Source organism: Heterodontus francisci, chromosome 15, assembly GCF_036365525.1.
Source record: "Heterodontus francisci isolate sHetFra1 chromosome 15, sHetFra1.hap1, whole genome shotgun sequence".
In the NCBI taxonomy this organism is placed as follows: domain Eukaryota; kingdom Metazoa; phylum Chordata; class Chondrichthyes; order Heterodontiformes; family Heterodontidae; genus Heterodontus; species Heterodontus francisci.
In genome coordinates, this window is record NC_090385.1 from 102,152,906 (window position 1) to 102,169,567 (window position 16,662).

Sequence of the window (16,662 nt, forward strand, 5' to 3'; positions counted from 1 at the left end):
GGGACGTGCTGTCAAAAGGAACATGTCCAGGCATTGTGCCTTTTTTGAATTAAACAAAAGAGTAGGGACAGTAGTTCCCTGGTGCATTCTCCATGGAAATGCCTCAACCAATCAGAGTCAACTTGCCAACCAATCAGCACCCTTTTCTCATGCAGTACAAATTGTTGCTCCCTTTACAATTTGGCATTCTTGCGTCTGCTCCGATGAATGCAAAATGAAAAGTTTCAGCAGCATCTCTCTTTATTCAGCAATACTCAAGTTCTGTACTACCAAGTGACTATTTAAATCTCGAATCTTAGTAGCTGTTTCGCATTTTTCCCTTTCAAACATAGCTTTGAACTCTCAATTATACTATGATCACTATTAGATAAATGTTCACGCACCATTAGGCTGTTAAATAAATCTAGCTGATTGCTCACAGTGAAATCTAATATGGCCTGCACCCTTCTTGCCTCCAGGATGTATTATTGCAGAAAACTCAAGAAATTTGCTACTGTACTGATAATCTATACGGAAGTTAAAATCCCCCATTAAAACCATTCTACCTTTACTACGTGCTTGACTAATTTCTGCATTTTACAATTTGCTATTTCATAGATTCCTACCAGGGGCCTTTGGAAATCCTTTTTTATTTCTTGATTCTACCCATAAAGTCTCCACTGTCTGCTTACCTCTTGTTATATTCCTCTCTTATCATTACTAATTTAACTAACTTAATTCTTTATCACTCAGATCTCCCCTTCTACCAGATTCCCTATCTTTCCTGTAGACCTTATAACCTGGTATATCCAATTCCACTCCTGACCATTTTGCAGCCGTGTCTCAGAAATGGCCGTTTGTCATAACCTCTAAATTGAATTTGTGACTGTCATTCATTCACATTTTGAATACTATGGTGAATTTCGCATGGTCACTTGTGGCAAAATATGCCACATGCCTGTTAATGCTTTGTATGAGAGGATTTTTTTTCTAACCTTCCTCTTTATATGTTGAGCTCATGGCTTCTTGTTTTTGATTACCAGAATCACCTTCACTAGGACAGCCATGTGTATTGAAAGAGTGAATCCTATAATTTGAGCATTTCTCGCACTGTGCACTTTGTTTTCATATACACCAGTGTTTGTGTGAGTTACTGGTTATGTTGTCTTTAGGTATGAGATTTTGTTCAAACAGCAAGTTGGCACAGAGGACGTGTTTCTGGGAATGAGCAGAAAAGATGGATCCACAGCCTGCTGTGAAGACATGGTGGTGAGCAACTATCACCATTATTGCTGGAGTACTGATGCTCATTTCACTAATAGTTTAGACTGGTTCGGCAACAGCTTCCCTGTTTGTTAGCATGTCTGCGAATTTCCAAGTTCACCACCATAACTTTACCTGGAATGTGGCAGAAATGCCACTCATACGGTAAACATGGTGTATGGCGAAGCTATGGTAGTGAAGAGACAGCAGCAGATTCTCCCTCTTCCTGTAATCTTCGTCCTTGCTAAACCCAAGCTGAGCATCACCTAAATGACTATATTCTTGGTGGTGTCTTGGACTGTGGGCCTGGGGTCTTCACTTTGATACTTCATCTATCTACTTAACAGGGAAATGTGATCAAACTTTATTACTTTTTGGTAGAAAAGGCCAGCCCAGTGCGTGCCATGTTCTGGAACGAGCCTCACCAATTGCATTAATTTGAGAAACTGCTTTTGAACAATCCTGTGGGTTGATCTCTTTCCACTCACACTCCATTGGTTTGGTTTGCTCTTGCTCTTGCTCTGAATGTGCCAGTGAGCTGCTCAGGCCACTGAAGGACATGTGGCTGTGTCAATAATTCAGTGGATAAACACTTTGCCGGGTACTCAACTGGAGCTGTGGTGAGAGTGCCACAATTGGTGGCATTGCCCCAGTTTGGGGAGGGGAAATCTATGCTTCTCAACAGGCATTATACTTTAGATGCTCAGATTTGCAACTTAATAAATCTCAATTTGGCTAAAAGTGTTCATTTTTACCCTTCCTTACAAGGGCAATCTAAAGCCAACGATCGCGCCCTTACGGTTTTCCTGCCCAAGATTGGCTGGTCTGATAGTGACTGCATTTTACTTATAATAATATCCAAGGCATTTAACAGGAGCATTATCAGACAAAAATTGGCACCAAGACATATAAGGAGATATTAAGACAGGTGATCCTGGTCAAAAGCTTGGCCAAAGAGGTGGGTCTTAAAGGAGGAGAGAAAGGTAGAGAGGTTTAGGGAGAGAATTCCAGAGCTTACAGCCTAGGCTGCTGAAGGCTCGGCCACCAATGGTGGGGCAAAGTAAGTCAGCGATGCAGAAAAGGCCAAAATTGAAGGAGCGCAGATACCTTGGAGGATTGTAGGGCTGGAGGAGATTATGGAAATTGAAAGGGGTGAGGCCATGGAGGGATTTGAAAACAAAGATGAGAATTTTCTATTCGAGGCGTTGGGGGACCAGGAGCCTATGTAGATCAGCAAGCACAGCAGTGATGAACGGAATAGACAGATAGAAACAAAAATGCTAAAATTATTTGGCAGATTTTGTTGCCTTGAATTGTTTTAATATACTGTTGATAACTTTTGGTTTGTATTTTTAAAACTATATTTCAGATAAAAATTAAGCTTCCGGACTGCAAACCAGCAGATGTCATTCTGGACATTAAAGAACACTTTTTGGCTCTTCGATCACCAAACTAGTAAGTGACAGACTTTGTTGAAGGGAGGTCTTCCTGTGGAATGTCACTAAATCTGTCTCAGGCTGGGAAAGGGGAGATGCGAGGCCAATTCTGCTCTCTCATCTTGCACTGATGGGATAAAAGTCTCAGCTGTTTATAAAGGGTCCAAATCTGGCCAATGTTCACCCAGCTCCTTGAGTGTGCAGTGTAAGTTTCCGGCTAAATCTGGACTAAAGACTTGTTTGTGACCAACCGCAGACCACTCTGGGTACAGGTGAGTCGAAACAAGCCCAACAGATTTATTCTGATATTTCACGATACTTAACAAAGGCAGTGGGAAACAGTCAGTTCAGTTTAACATCAGTCTGTGGGATTCCAATCAACTGTGGCACGTGTCTCTTCACTGTTGGCTGATGATCTTTGACTCTTCTGTTGGTGTGCTCCGATGTCTCAAAGAGTCTCAATTTTATGCTTTTCAGGATGCTGCTGCCTTGTCATACTAACATGATGAGATTTGGGTTATTGTTCCCCCATGATGGCTCAGTAGGCTGACATGATTAAATTCGAGTTACATATAGAACATAGAACAGTACAGCACAGTACAGGCCCTTCAGCCCACGATGTTGTGCCGAACCTTTAACCTGCTCTAAGATCAAACTAACTACCTACCCTTCATACTACTATCATCCATGTACCTATCCAAGAGTCGCTTAAATGTCCCTAATGTATCTGCTTCTACTACCACCGCTGGCAGCGCATTCCACGCACCCACCACTCTCTGTGTAAAGAACCTACCTCTGACATCTCCCCGAAACCTTCCTCCAATCACCTTAAAATTATGCCCCCTGGTGATAGCCCTTTCCACCCTGAGAAAAAGTCTCTGGCTATCCACTCTATCTATGCCTCTCATCATCTTGTACCCCTCTATCAAGTCACCTCTCATCCTTCTTCGCTCCAATGAGAAAAGCCCTAGCTCCCTGAACCTTTCTTCGTAAGACATGCCCTCCAGTCCAGGCAGCATCCTGGTAAATCTCCTCTGCACCCTCGCTAAAGCTTCCACATCCTTCCTAAAATGAGGCGACCAGAACTGAACACAACATTCCAAGTGTGGTCGAACCAGGGCCTTATAGAGCTGCAGCATAACCTCGCGGCTCTTAAACTCAATCCCCCTGTTAATGAAAGCCAACACACCATACACCTTCTTAACAACTCGATCAACTTGGGTGGCAACTTTGAGCGATCTATGGACATGGACCCCAAGATCCCTCTGTTCCTCCACACTGCCAAGAATCCTGTCTTTAAGCCTGTATTCTGCATTCAAATTCGACCTTCCAAAATGAATCACTTCACACTTTTCCAGGTTGAACTCCATCTGCCACTTCTCAGCCCAGCTCTGCATCCTGTCAATGTCCCGTTGCAACCTACAACTAGTGACATTAATCAAGCTAACATGATTGACTTTGTCTGATGTCATAGTCTCTTTACATTTCAGTCCACAGATCCTCACAGGTTTTCCTGTTGTTCTTGTAAAAAATTCCAAAGATCACAATTCTGCTTAGCATTTCTTCGTACAACAAATTCTAAACATTTTACAAGATATGTAACCACATTTGTTTTTTCAAGGCATTGATACATATAGTTGGACTATTAATTCGCTTCTCAACATAATAACTTGTTCCTTAAATTTCAGCATCTGTTATAAACCACAATACGATGTAACAGCATAAGGTGTCAGAGAGACCATGTTTAAGTTTGTCAAATGTTTAACTACTTTTGTCCTTGTTACAGCTTGCTTAATCACATTATTTAACAACCACATCTTGACGTTTTCCAGACAAGATTAACAGTCATACTTTGCTTTTTAAAAATTTGTTTCATGCGATGTGGGCGTCGTTGGCCAGGCCAGCATTTATTACCCATCCCTAATTGCCCTTGAGAAGGTGATGGTGAGCTGCCTTCTTGAACTGCTGCATTCCATGTGGGATAGGTACATCAACAGTGCTGTTAGGAAGGAAGTTCCAGGATTTTGACCCAGTGACAGTGAAGGAATGGCGATATAGTTCCAAGTCAGGATGGTGGGTGGCTTTGAGGGGAAATTGCAGGTGGTGGTGTTCCCATGTATCTGCTGCCCTTGTTCTTTTAGGAGATAGAGGTAGCAGGTTTGGAAGGTGCTGTTGAAGGAGCCTTGGTGAGTTGCTGCAGTGCATCTTGTCGATAGTGCACACTGCTGCCACTGTGCGTTGGTGGTGAAGGGAGTGAATGTTTGTGGATGAGGTGCCAATCAAGCGGGCTGCTTTGTCCTGGATGGTGTCAAGCTTCTTGACTGTTGTTGGAGCTGCACCTATCCAGGCAAGTGGAGAGTATTCCATCACACTCCTGACTTGTGCCTTGTAGATGGTGGGCAGGCTTTGGGGAGTCAGGAGGTGAGTTACACGCTGCAGAATTACTAGCCTCTGACCTGCTCTTGTAGCCATGGTATTTATATGGCCACTCCAGTTCAGTTTTTGGTCAATGGTAACCCCCAGGATGTTGATAGTGGGGGATTCGGCAATCATAATGCCGTTGAATGTCAAGGGGAGATGGTTAGATTATCTCTTGTTGGAGATGGTCATTGCCTGGCACCTGTGTGGCGCGAATGTTACTTGCCACTTATCAGCCCAAGCCTGGATATTGTCCAGGTCTTGCGGCATTTCCACACAAACTGTTTCAGTATCTGAGGAGTCGCAAATGGTGCTGAGCATTGTGCAATCATCAGCGAACATCCCCACTTCCTCCCTTTTGATTGAAGGAAGGTCATTGATGAAGCAGCTGAAGGTGGTTGGGCCCAGGACACTACCCTGAGGAACTCCTGCAGTGATGTTCTGGAGCTCAGATGATTGGCCTCCAACAACCACAACCACAATTGAATTACCAATCATGTATCGCTTCTTGGCATTTCATAACGAATAAAAAATTCACCTAAATCTACAGTAGGACATGAGAGGCAGCATGGTTTTGTGAAGGGGAGTTTTTTGAGGAAGTGACGAAGATGATTGATGAAGAAAGGGCAGTGGATGTTGTCTATATGGATGTCAGTAAAGCCATTTCTCCGCCCAAGTCTCCAACCGATCTATATCCTGCTGTATCCTTTGACAATCCTCATCACTATCCGCAACTCCACCAACCTTTGTGTCATCCACAAACTTGCTAATCAGACCAGCTACATTTTCCTCCAATCATTTATATATACTACAATGAGCAAAGCTCCCAGCACTGATCCTTGCGGAACACCACTAGTCACATCCCTCCATTCAGAAAAGCACCCTTCCACTGCTACCCTCTGTCTTCTATGACTGAGCCAGTTCTGTATACATCTTGCCAGCTCACCTCTGATCCCATGTGACTTCACCTTTTGTACCAGTCTTCCATGAGGGACCTTGTCAAAGGCTTTACTGAAGTCCATATAGATAACATCCACTGCCCTTCCTTCATCAATCATCTTTGTCACTTCCTCAAAAAACTCAATCAAATTAGTGAGATACGACCTCCCCTTCACAAAACCATACTGCCTCTCGCTAATAAGTTTGTTTGTTTCCAAATGGGAGTAAATTCTGTCCCGAAGAATCCTCTCTAATAGTTTCCCTACCACTGACGTAAGGCTCACCGGCCTATAATTTCCTGGATTATCCTTGCTACCCTTCTTAAAGAAAGGAACAACATTGGCTATTCTCCAGTCCTCTGGGACCTCACCTGTAGCCAATGAGGATGCAAAGATTTCTGTGAAGGACCCAGCAATTTCTTCCCTTGCCTCCCTCTGTATTCTGGGGTAGATCCCACCAGGCCCTGGGGACTTAATGCTTTGCAAGACACCCAACACTTCCTCCTTTTTGATAATGAGATGACTGAGACTATCTGCACTTCCTTCCCTCATCATCCACCAAGTCCTTCTCTTTGGTGAATACTGATGCAAAGTATTCATTTAGTACCTCGCCCATTTCCACTGGCTCCACACATAGATTCCCTTCTCTGTCCTTGAGTGGGCCAACCCTTTCCCTAGTTACCCTTTTGCTCTTTATATACTTATAAAAAGCCTTGGGATTTTCCTGAATCCTGTTTGCCAATGACTTTTCATGACCCCTTTTAGCCCTCCTGACTCCTTGCTTAAGTTCCTTCCTCCTGTCTTTATATTCCTCAAGGGATTCTTCTTTTCCTAGCCTTCCAGCCCTTACGAATGCTTCCTTTTTCTTTTTGACTAGGCTCACAATATCCCGCGTTATCCAAGGTTCCTGAAACTTGCCAAACTTAGCCTTCTTCCTCACAGGAACATGCCAGTCCTGGATTCTAATCAACTGACGTTTGAAAGACTCCCACACGTCAGATGTTGATTTACCCTCAAACAGCCACCCCCAATCTAAATTCTTCAGTTCCTGCCTAATATTGTTATAATTAGCCTTCCCCCAATTTAGCACCTTCACCCGAGGACTACTCTTATCCTTATCTACAAGTACCTTAAAACCTATGGAATTATGGTCACTGTTCCCGAAATGCTCCCCTACTGAAACTTCGATCACCTGGCCGGGCTCATTCCCCAATACCAGGTCCTGAACAGCCCCATCCCTAGTTGGACTATCTACATATTGTTTCAAGAAGCCCTCCTGGATGCTCCTTACAAATTCTGCCCCATCCAAGCCCCTAGCACTAAGTGAGTCCCAGTCAATATAGGGGAAGTTAAAATCACCCACCACTACAACCCTGTTACCTTTACATCTTTCCAAAATCTGTCTACATATCTGCTCCTCTACCTCCCGCTGGCTGTTGGGAAGCCTGTAGAAAACCCCCAACATTGTGACTGCACCATTCCTATTCCTGAGCTCCACCCATATTGCCTCACTGCATTACCCCTCCGAGGTGTCCTCCCGCAGTACAGCTGTGATATTCTCCTTAACTAGTAATGCAACTCCCCCACCCCTTTTACATCCCCCTCTATCCGAACAAATGTGAGGTAATGCATTTTGGAAGGTCTAATACAGGTGGGAAGTATACAGTAAATGGCAGAACCCTGAGGAGTATTGACAGGCAGAGAGATCTGGGCGGACAGGTCCACAGATCACTGAAAGTGGCAATGCAGTTGAATAAGGTAGTCAAGAAGGCAAACGGCATGCTTGCCTTCATCGCTCGGGGCATAGAGTATAAAAATTGGCAAGTCATGCTGCAGATGTACAGAGCTTTAGTTTGGCCACACTTAGAATATTGCGTACAATTCTGGTCACCACACTACCAGAAGGACGTGGAGGCTTTGGAGAGGGTACAGAAGAGGTTTACCAGGATGTTGCCTGGTCTGGAGGGCATTAGCTATGAGGAGAGGTTGGATAAACTCGGATTGTTTTCACTGGAACGACAGAGGTGGAGGGGCGACATGATAGAGCTTTACAAAGTTATGAGCAGCATGGACAGAGTGGATAGTCAGAAGCTTTTTCCCAGGGTGGAAGAGTCAGTTACTCGGGGACATAGGTTTAAGGTGAGAGGGGCAAAGTTTAGAGGGGATGTGCGAGGCAAGTTCTTTACACAGAGGGTGGTGTGTGCCTGGAACTTGCTGACCGGGGAGGTGGTGGAAGCAGGTACGATAGCGACGTTTAAGAGGCATCTTGGCAAATACATGAATAGGATGGGAATAGAGGGAAACGGTCCCCAGAAGTGCAGAAGGTTTTAGTTTAGACAGGCATCAAAATCGGCACAGGCTTGGAGGGCCGAATGGCCTGTTCCTGTGCTGCACTGTTCTTTGTTCTTTGACACTATTTAGCACATTCAGGCATTCAATTTAATTTAACACAATAATGATTGGTTGGAAAGTGAATAAATTTATACCAGTGCAATAATAGAGCTGTTGTTTCTTAATGTGCAAGAGTGGGCATCTGGAATGACGCCAGCATTTAGCACAGTTAACCCTGATGCATGTGTTTGAATCAAATTGCTGTTTGTAGGAGCTTGCTGTGCACAAATTGTCTGCCGCAGTTCCTACATTACAACAGTGATTACACTTCAAAAGTACTTCGTTGGCTACGAAGCACTTTGAGACGTCTGATGATTATGCAAGGCACTATATAAATCCAAGTCTTTCTTTCTATATTTAGGGTGGAAGTGAAAGTACTGCTGGGTTTCACTCTCCACTGTCAAATCCACCCTCTATTAGGGGACATCCTGGACTGTAAATATAACTACTGGCTTCTTATCTCCGCTACCAACCATCCCTTTAATCCCTCTGCTGCTTCCTTCCTTTTTGCTCACCTAGCTAAATCGCTCGAACCCCATTCCCCCTTTTCCTTCCTGAAATCCCACAACTCTCCAGTTCCTCTCGATCCCCACGGATTCCCAGTTGAGGCCCCCTGCTGCGAGTATTCCCGACAGCCCATTGACTCGGCTGTCCAGGCAGGAGGTGACCAAACAATATTCTATGAGGCCTTACCCTACAGATGGACAGTGCCTCCACGTCCCTGGCCTTTTCAGATTCTTCAGCCGATTACGTGCTCTCTTGCACTCTTGTTAATAGAAAGGCTCCCAGTCAAAGAAAGACACAATGAAAGATCTGCATTTATATGGTGTGTTTCACAAAGTCCCAAAGCACTTTACAGCCAATGAAGTACTTCTGAAGTGTAGTTTTTTTTTAATTCATTCGTGGGATGTGGGCATTGCTTGCTAAGCCAGCATTTCTTGCCCATCCCTAATTGCCCTTGAGAAGGTGGTGGTGAGCTGCCTTCTTGAACCGCTGTAGTCCATGTGGTATAGGTACACCCACAGTGTTGTTAGGAAGGGAGTTCCAGGATTTTGACCCAGCAGCAGTGAAGGGACGACAATATAGTTCCAAGTCAAGATGATGTGTGACGTGGAAGGGAACTTGCAGGTGGTGGTGTTCCCATGCATTTGCTGCCCTTGTCTTTCTAGTTGGTGGAGGTCATGGGTTTGGAAGGTGCTGTCTAAGGAGCCTTGGTGAGTTATAGAGTCATAGAGTCGTACAGCATAGTAACAGGCCCTTCGGCCCACCGCGTCCATGCCGACCATAATGCCTATCTATACTAATCCCACCTGCCTGCATTAATTCCATATCCCTCTATGCCTTGCTCATTCAAGTACCTGTCCAGATGCCTCTTAAATGTCGCCTCCACGACCTCCTGAGGCAGCTCATTCCAGATACCCACTATTCTTTGTGTGAAAAATTTATCTCTTTGATCCCCTTTAAACCTCCTCCCGCTCACCTTAAATCTATGCCCTCTAGTTTTAGTCACCCCTACCATGGGAAACGGACTCTGGTTATCTACGCTACCTCTGCCTCTCATAATTTTATATACCTGTATCATGTCCCCTCTCAGCCTCCTTCACTCCAGGGAAAACAAACTCAGCCTATCCAATCTCTCTTTCTAACTCAAGCCCTCCAAACCAGGCAACATCCTTGTGAATCTTTTCTGCACCCTCTCTAGCTGAATCACATCTTTCCTGTAGTGCGGCAACCAGAACTGCACACAGTATTCCAAATGCAGCCTAAACAACGTTATGTACAACTGTAACATGACGTCCCAACTCTTGTAGTCGATGCCTCTGCCGATGAAGGCAAGCACCCTGTCTACCTGTGTTGCCATTTTCAGGGAACTATGTACTTGCACCCCATGGTCTCTCTGCTCAACAACACTCCCCAGGGCCCTGCCATTCAGTGTATATGTCCTGCTCTGGTTTAACTTCCCAAAATGCATCACTTCGCACTTGTCTGCGTTTAAATTCCATTTGCCAATCCCTTGCCCACTTTCCCAGTTGATCTATATCCTGTTGTAACCTTAGACAACCTTCTTCACTGTCCACTATACCACCAATTTTGGTGTCATCTGCAAACTTACGAATCATGCCCCTTACATTCACATCCAAGTCATTAATAAATATGACAAACAACAGAGGGCCCAGCACCGATCCCTGCGGCACACCACTGGTAACCGGCCTCCAATCTGAAAAACAACCCTCCACTACCACCCTCTGCCTCCGATCACCAAGCCAATTTTGTATCCAATTTGCTAGCTCACCCTGGATTCCATGTGTTCGAACCTTCTGGACCAGCCTACCATGCGGGACCTTGTCAAAGGCCTTGCTAAAGTCCGTGTAGACAACGTCCATCTGATGGAGCGGTAATTGACCGGGTTTGACTTGTTCTGCTTTTTATGTACAGGACATACCTGGTCAATTTTCCACATTGTCGGGTAGATACCAGTGTCGTAGCTGTACTGGAACAGCTTGCCTAGGGGCGCAGCAAGTTCTGGAGCACAGGTCTTCAGTATTGTTGCTGGAATATTGTCTGGGCCCATAGCCTTTGCAGTATCCAGTGCCTTCAGTCATTTCTTGATATAAAGCGGAGTGAATCAAATTGCCTGAAGTCTGGAATCTGTGATGCTGGGGACTTCAGGAGGAGGCAAACATGGATCATCAACTCGGCACTTCTGACTGTAGATTGTTGCAAATGTTTCAGCCTTATCTTTTGCACTGATGTGCTGGGCTCCCCCATCATTGAGAATGGGAATATTTGTGGAGCCACCTCCTCCAGTTAGTTGTTTAATTATCCAAAACCATTCACGCCTGGATGGGGCAGGAGTGCAGAACTTAAATCTGATCTGTTGGTTGTGCGATCACTTAGCCCTGTCTATCACCTGTTGCTTCCGCTGTTTGGCATGCAAGTAGTCACTTTGAGGTATGCCTAGTGCTGCTGCTGGCATGCTGTCCTAGACTGTTCATTGAACCAGGGTTGATCCCCCGGCTTGATGGTAATGGTAGAGTGAGGGATATGCCGGGCCATGAGGTTACAGGTTGTGGTTGAATACAGTTCTGCTGCTGCCCACAGCGCCTCATGGATGCCCAGTTTTGAATTGCCAAATCTGTTTGAAATCTATTCCATTTAGCAAGGTGGTAGTACCACACAACATGATGGAGGGTATCCTCAGTGTAAAGGTGGGACTTCGTCTTCACAAGGACTGTGCAGTGGTCACTCCTTCCAATACTGTCATGGACAGATGCAGATTGGTTAGGACGAGATCAAGTAGGTTTTTACCTTTTGTTGGTTACCTCACCACCTGCCGCATACCCAGTCTAGCAACTATGTCCTTTAGGACTCTGCCAGCTCAGTCAGTAGTGGTGCTACTGAGCCACTCTTGGTAATGGACTTTGAAGTCCCCCATCCAGAGTACGTTCTGCGCCCTTGCCACCCTCAGTGCTTACTCCAAGTGGTGTTCAACATGGATGAGAACTGCTTTATCAGCTGAGGGAAGGTGGTAGATGGTAATCAACAGGAGGTTTCCTTGCCCATGTTGAATCTGATGCCATGAGCCTCCATGGGGTCCGGAGTCAGTGTTGAAGACTCCAAGGGCAACTCCTTCACGACTGTATACCTCTGTGCCGCCACCTCTGCTGGGTCTGCCTTGCCAGTGGGATAGGACATACCGGGGGATGGTGATGGCAGTGTCTGGGACATTGTCTGTAAGGTATGATTCAGTGAGTATGACTACGTCAGGCTGTTGCTTGACTAATCTGTGGGACAGCTCTCCCAACTTTGGCGCAAGCTCCCAGAGGCATACAAATTTGCCAGAAAAAACAACAGACCTGAGGATTGGGAGCAGTTTAGAATTCAGCAAAGGAGGACCGAGGGATTGATTAAGAAGGGGAAAATAGAATACGAGAGCAAGCTTGCGGGGAACATAAAAACAGACTGTAAAAGTTTCAATAGGTATGTGAAGAGAAAAAGATCGGTGAAAACAAATGTAGGTCCCTTACATCAGGCACAGGGGAATTTAGTGTGGGGAACAAAGAAATGGCTGACCAACTAAATGCATACTTTGGTTCTGTCTTCACAAAGGAGGACACAAATATCACACCAGAAATGTTGGGGAGCACAGGGTTTAGTGAGAGAGAGGAACTGAAGGAAATCAGTATTAGTAGAGAAATGGTGTTGGGGAAAATGATGGGATTGAAGGCCAATAAATCCCCAGGGCCTGGTAATCTACATCCCAGCGTACTTAAGGAAGTGGCCCCAGAAATAGTGGATGCATTGGTGGTCATTTTCCAAGATTCTATAGACTCTGGAACAGTTCCTACAGATTGGAGGGTAGCTAATGTAACCCCACTATTTAAAAAGGGAGGTAGAGAGAAAACAGGGAACTATAGACCAGTCAGCCTGGCGTCGGTAGCGTGGAAAATTCTAGAGTCCATTATCAAAGATTTTATAGCAGAGCACTTGGAGAACAGTAGGAGGATCGGGCAGAGTCGGCATGGATTTACGAAAGGGAAATCGTGCTTGACAAATCTACTTGAATTCTTCGAGGATGTAACTAGTAGAGTTGATGACGGACAGCCAGTGGATGTGGTTTATTTGGACTTTCAGAAGGCTTTCGAAAAAGTCCCACATAAGAGATTAGCGTGTAAAATTAAAGCGCGTGGGATTGGGGGTAGTGTATTATGATGGATAGAAAATTAGTTGGCAGGCAGGAAACAAAGAGTCGGAAAAAACGGGTCTTTTTCCGAATGGCAGGCAGTGACTAGTGGGGTCCCACAGGGTTTGGTGCCAGGACCCCAGCTATTCACAATATATATTAATGATTTAGATGAGAGAACTAAATGTAATATCTCCAAATTTGCAGATGACACAAAACTGGGTGAGAGGGTGAGTTGTGAGGAGAGGCTTCAGGGTGATTTGAACAAGTTGAGTGAGTGGCCGCAAATGCATGGCAGATGCAGTATAATGTGGATAAATGTGAGGTTATCCACTTTGGTAGCAAAAACAGGAAGGCAGATTATTATCTGAATGGCTATAAACTGAGAGAGGGGAATATGCAACGAGACCTGGGTGTTCACGTACACAAATCGCTGAAGGTAAGCATGCGGGTGCAACAGGCGGTAAAAAAGGCAAATGGTATGTTGGTCTTCATAGCGAGAGGATTCGAGTACAGAAGCAGGGATGTCTTGTTGCAATTATACAGGGCCTTGGTGAGGCCACACCTGGAATATTGTGTGCAGTTTTGGTCTCCTTATCTGAGGAAGGATGTTCTTACTATAGAGGGAGTGCAGCGACGGTTTACCAGACTGATTCCTGGGATGGCGGGACTGACGTATGAGGAGAGATTGAGTAGGTTAGGATTATATTCGCTGGAGTTCAGAAGAGTGAGGGGGGATCTCATAGAAACCTATAAAATCCTAACAGGACTTGACAGGGTATATCAGGAAGGATGTTCCTGATGGTGGGGGAGTCCAGAACCAGGGATCATAGTCGAAGGATACGGGGTGAACCTTTCAGGACTGAGATGAGCAGAAATTTCTTCACCCAGAGAGTTGTGAGCCTGTGGAATTCGCTACCACAGAAAGCAGTTGAGGCCAAAACATTGTATGTTTTCAAGGAGTTAGATATAGCTCTTGGGGTGAAAGGGATCAAAGGATATGGGGAGAAAGCGGGAACAGGTTACTGAGTTGGATGATCAGCAATGATCATAATGAATGGCGGAGCAGGCTCGAATGGCCGAATGGCCTACTCCTGCTCCTATTTTCTATGTTTCTATCTACATGCTTCCCTTTAGTGACCGATCCATAACACATCAAAGCCACAACATGAAAGTAGGTCATTTGGCTCAACCAATCCATGTTGCTGAGTAAATAATCATGTTTATCTGCCCTATTCCCATATCCCTTCAAAGCCTTTTCCTTCATCCACGTATCCAATCTAATCTTGAATATTGACATCATTACTGCCTCAACCATTGACCCCGGGAAGTGAACTCCACAGCCTCACAATACTTTGTGTGAAGAAACAATTTTCCTGCACTCTGTTCTAAATCTAATACATTTAAATTATATCTATGGCCCCTCATTGTAGAACCCTGAACAACTGGAAACAGTAGACATACAGCTTCCACATGTACGCTGACGACACCCAGTTCTCCCTCAACCTCTCCACTGCCTCTGTGTTATCAGGCTGCTTGTCCGATTGCAGTCTTGAATGAGCAATAATTTAATCCAGCTAAACATCGGAAAGACCAAAACTGCCATTCTCAGCCTTACTACAAATTTGATACTCTCCTCACTGATTCTATCTCCTCCAAAGCCATTGTCTCAGGCGTAAACAAACTGTTTGCAACCACAACAACCTATTCAACTCCGAGTTGAACAACTGACTCTTTCCATTCCATCAACTCTGATTTCCACCTATGCAACATCATCCATCTTCACTACTGTCTCAGCCTACCTGCCCGTTGTATCCCCCTTCATACATTTGTCATCTCCTAATCAACTAATCCAATAATCAACTAATCAACTTCAACTCATCCGAAACTCTGCTACCTGTGTCCCATCTTCCACCAACTAGGTCATTGCATCCAGTTCTGGTCACCACACTTTAGGAAAGATGTGAGGGTCCTTGAGAGGGTGCAGAGGAGATTTACCAGAATGGTTTTCGGAATGGGGGATTATAATTACAAGGTTAGGTTGGAAAAGCTGGGATTGTTCTACTGTAGGGGACTATAATGTGCCTTCTGTAGGTTTGTAAAACCATCATGCACTACCTGTAAGTTTGTGAAACTGGAATTTGCCATCTGTAGGTTGTAAAACTGGAATGTATCATCTGTGATTTCCTTACTCCTCTTAGTCTGTTATCTTCTCAAATTTCTCTTGTTTTGCAGTAAACTGGGATTGCACCTGCCCCATCCAGTGGACAGTAAGAATGGAAAAGCTCGGTTCATCACTGACACTCACACACTGGAAGTCACCTTAACTATGAAGAGAGAGTTTGATTTCATTAACTTTGCTTGAGCCAACTAATGAGGACTAGGAAGTTCTGGTGGAATTGAGGTGGATTAAATTGTTGTTAGATGCTCTGTGTGCAAGAATGCATACCACTCAGACCTAATGTCAGTCTGTATTTAATATTCCTTTTTTAAAGAGGCAGTTTCATGTAAATTCTGCATTCAGAAAGTAAAATGGCATTAAGACAAATAAATTACCATCTCAGCTCTGTAATAAGATCATAACCCGTTTACAGAAAATAAATGTAGAATTTCACAGAGCGCAGGATGTTTAAACTGATGAATGATTTGATTTGTTTTGTGAGGAGTCCTGAGGGTGTTAATGTGTGAAACATTTTTCCATTCATTGGGATCTCATTCTTTTTTAAATATCCTGAGTAGCTCTGGCTTGTTACAGTAATGCTCCACTGCAGTATTACAACAAGATTTTTGTTATTGTTTGCTTTGTGAAGATGCAGAACAGTGTGATAAATGCTGACCTTTTAGCAACAATATTGCTGTGTTTTTGATTTATATTAAAATAATTGTGAACTGATTTTGCTCTGGGCTAGCTTTTCAACTCATCTACTTGTATTTGAATCCATACTGATGAGACAGATGTCTTTTGCTGGATGTAAGTGTCCCTTCTGAAATGAATAGTCTGAGTTCAGGTCCCAAATAACACATGTCCATAGCACAAAACTCTGTCATTCAGCACGAGTTAACAAGCTCACAGGTTGGGTTGGTATAAAAATTAAAAGTGCTCAGACTGGGAGGGAACAGTGTTGTGAAGTTACAGCTGAAGGCATTGAGAATCTTTACTCAGTATAATGCAGTGCTGTCTTAGATCCATGGCTGCTTGACGCTGATACCAGGTGTTCCTTTCGCCAGCAGTAACATCTCTTGTCCTGACCAAAACAAATTTCTTACTGATGAGATAGATGTCTCCTGCTGGAAGTAAGTCTCTATTGTGAAATGAGTAGTCGGAGTTTAAAAAAAGGAATCCATATTGCTTCAGCATTGAACTGGAAAAGTAGCAACAAGCCTCGACCCAGTAACTAATGCTCAGCACAAGTCTGCTCCTGTTCACCCTGCCACGCAGTCGCACAGAGGGAGTGACAGGCTGATGCAACAAGAAATAGAGCATAGATCATCTGCTCTCTGTCACACAACCTAACAAGACCCCAGAGTAATCATCGCAGTCCCTGTACATCCA

The 16,662-nt window shown here is 44.5% G+C and overlaps 1 protein-coding gene across 1 annotated transcript in view; it reads left to right on the top strand.

Moving 5' to 3' along the window:
* dnaaf6 (dynein axonemal assembly factor 6) overlaps positions 1–15,994 on the top strand; it is a 205,005-nt gene extending 189,011 nt beyond the window's left edge. The window contains exons 4-6 of the mRNA XM_068048016.1: positions 1,152–1,248; positions 2,612–2,697; positions 15,345–15,994. Coding sequence (XP_067904117.1) covers positions 1,152–1,248; positions 2,612–2,697; positions 15,345–15,474 — 313 coding nt within the window. The 3' untranslated portion in view covers positions 15,475–15,994. The remainder of the gene's footprint in view (positions 1–1,151; positions 1,249–2,611; positions 2,698–15,344) is intronic.
* The last annotated feature ends 668 nt before the right edge of the window (positions 15,995–16,662 follow it).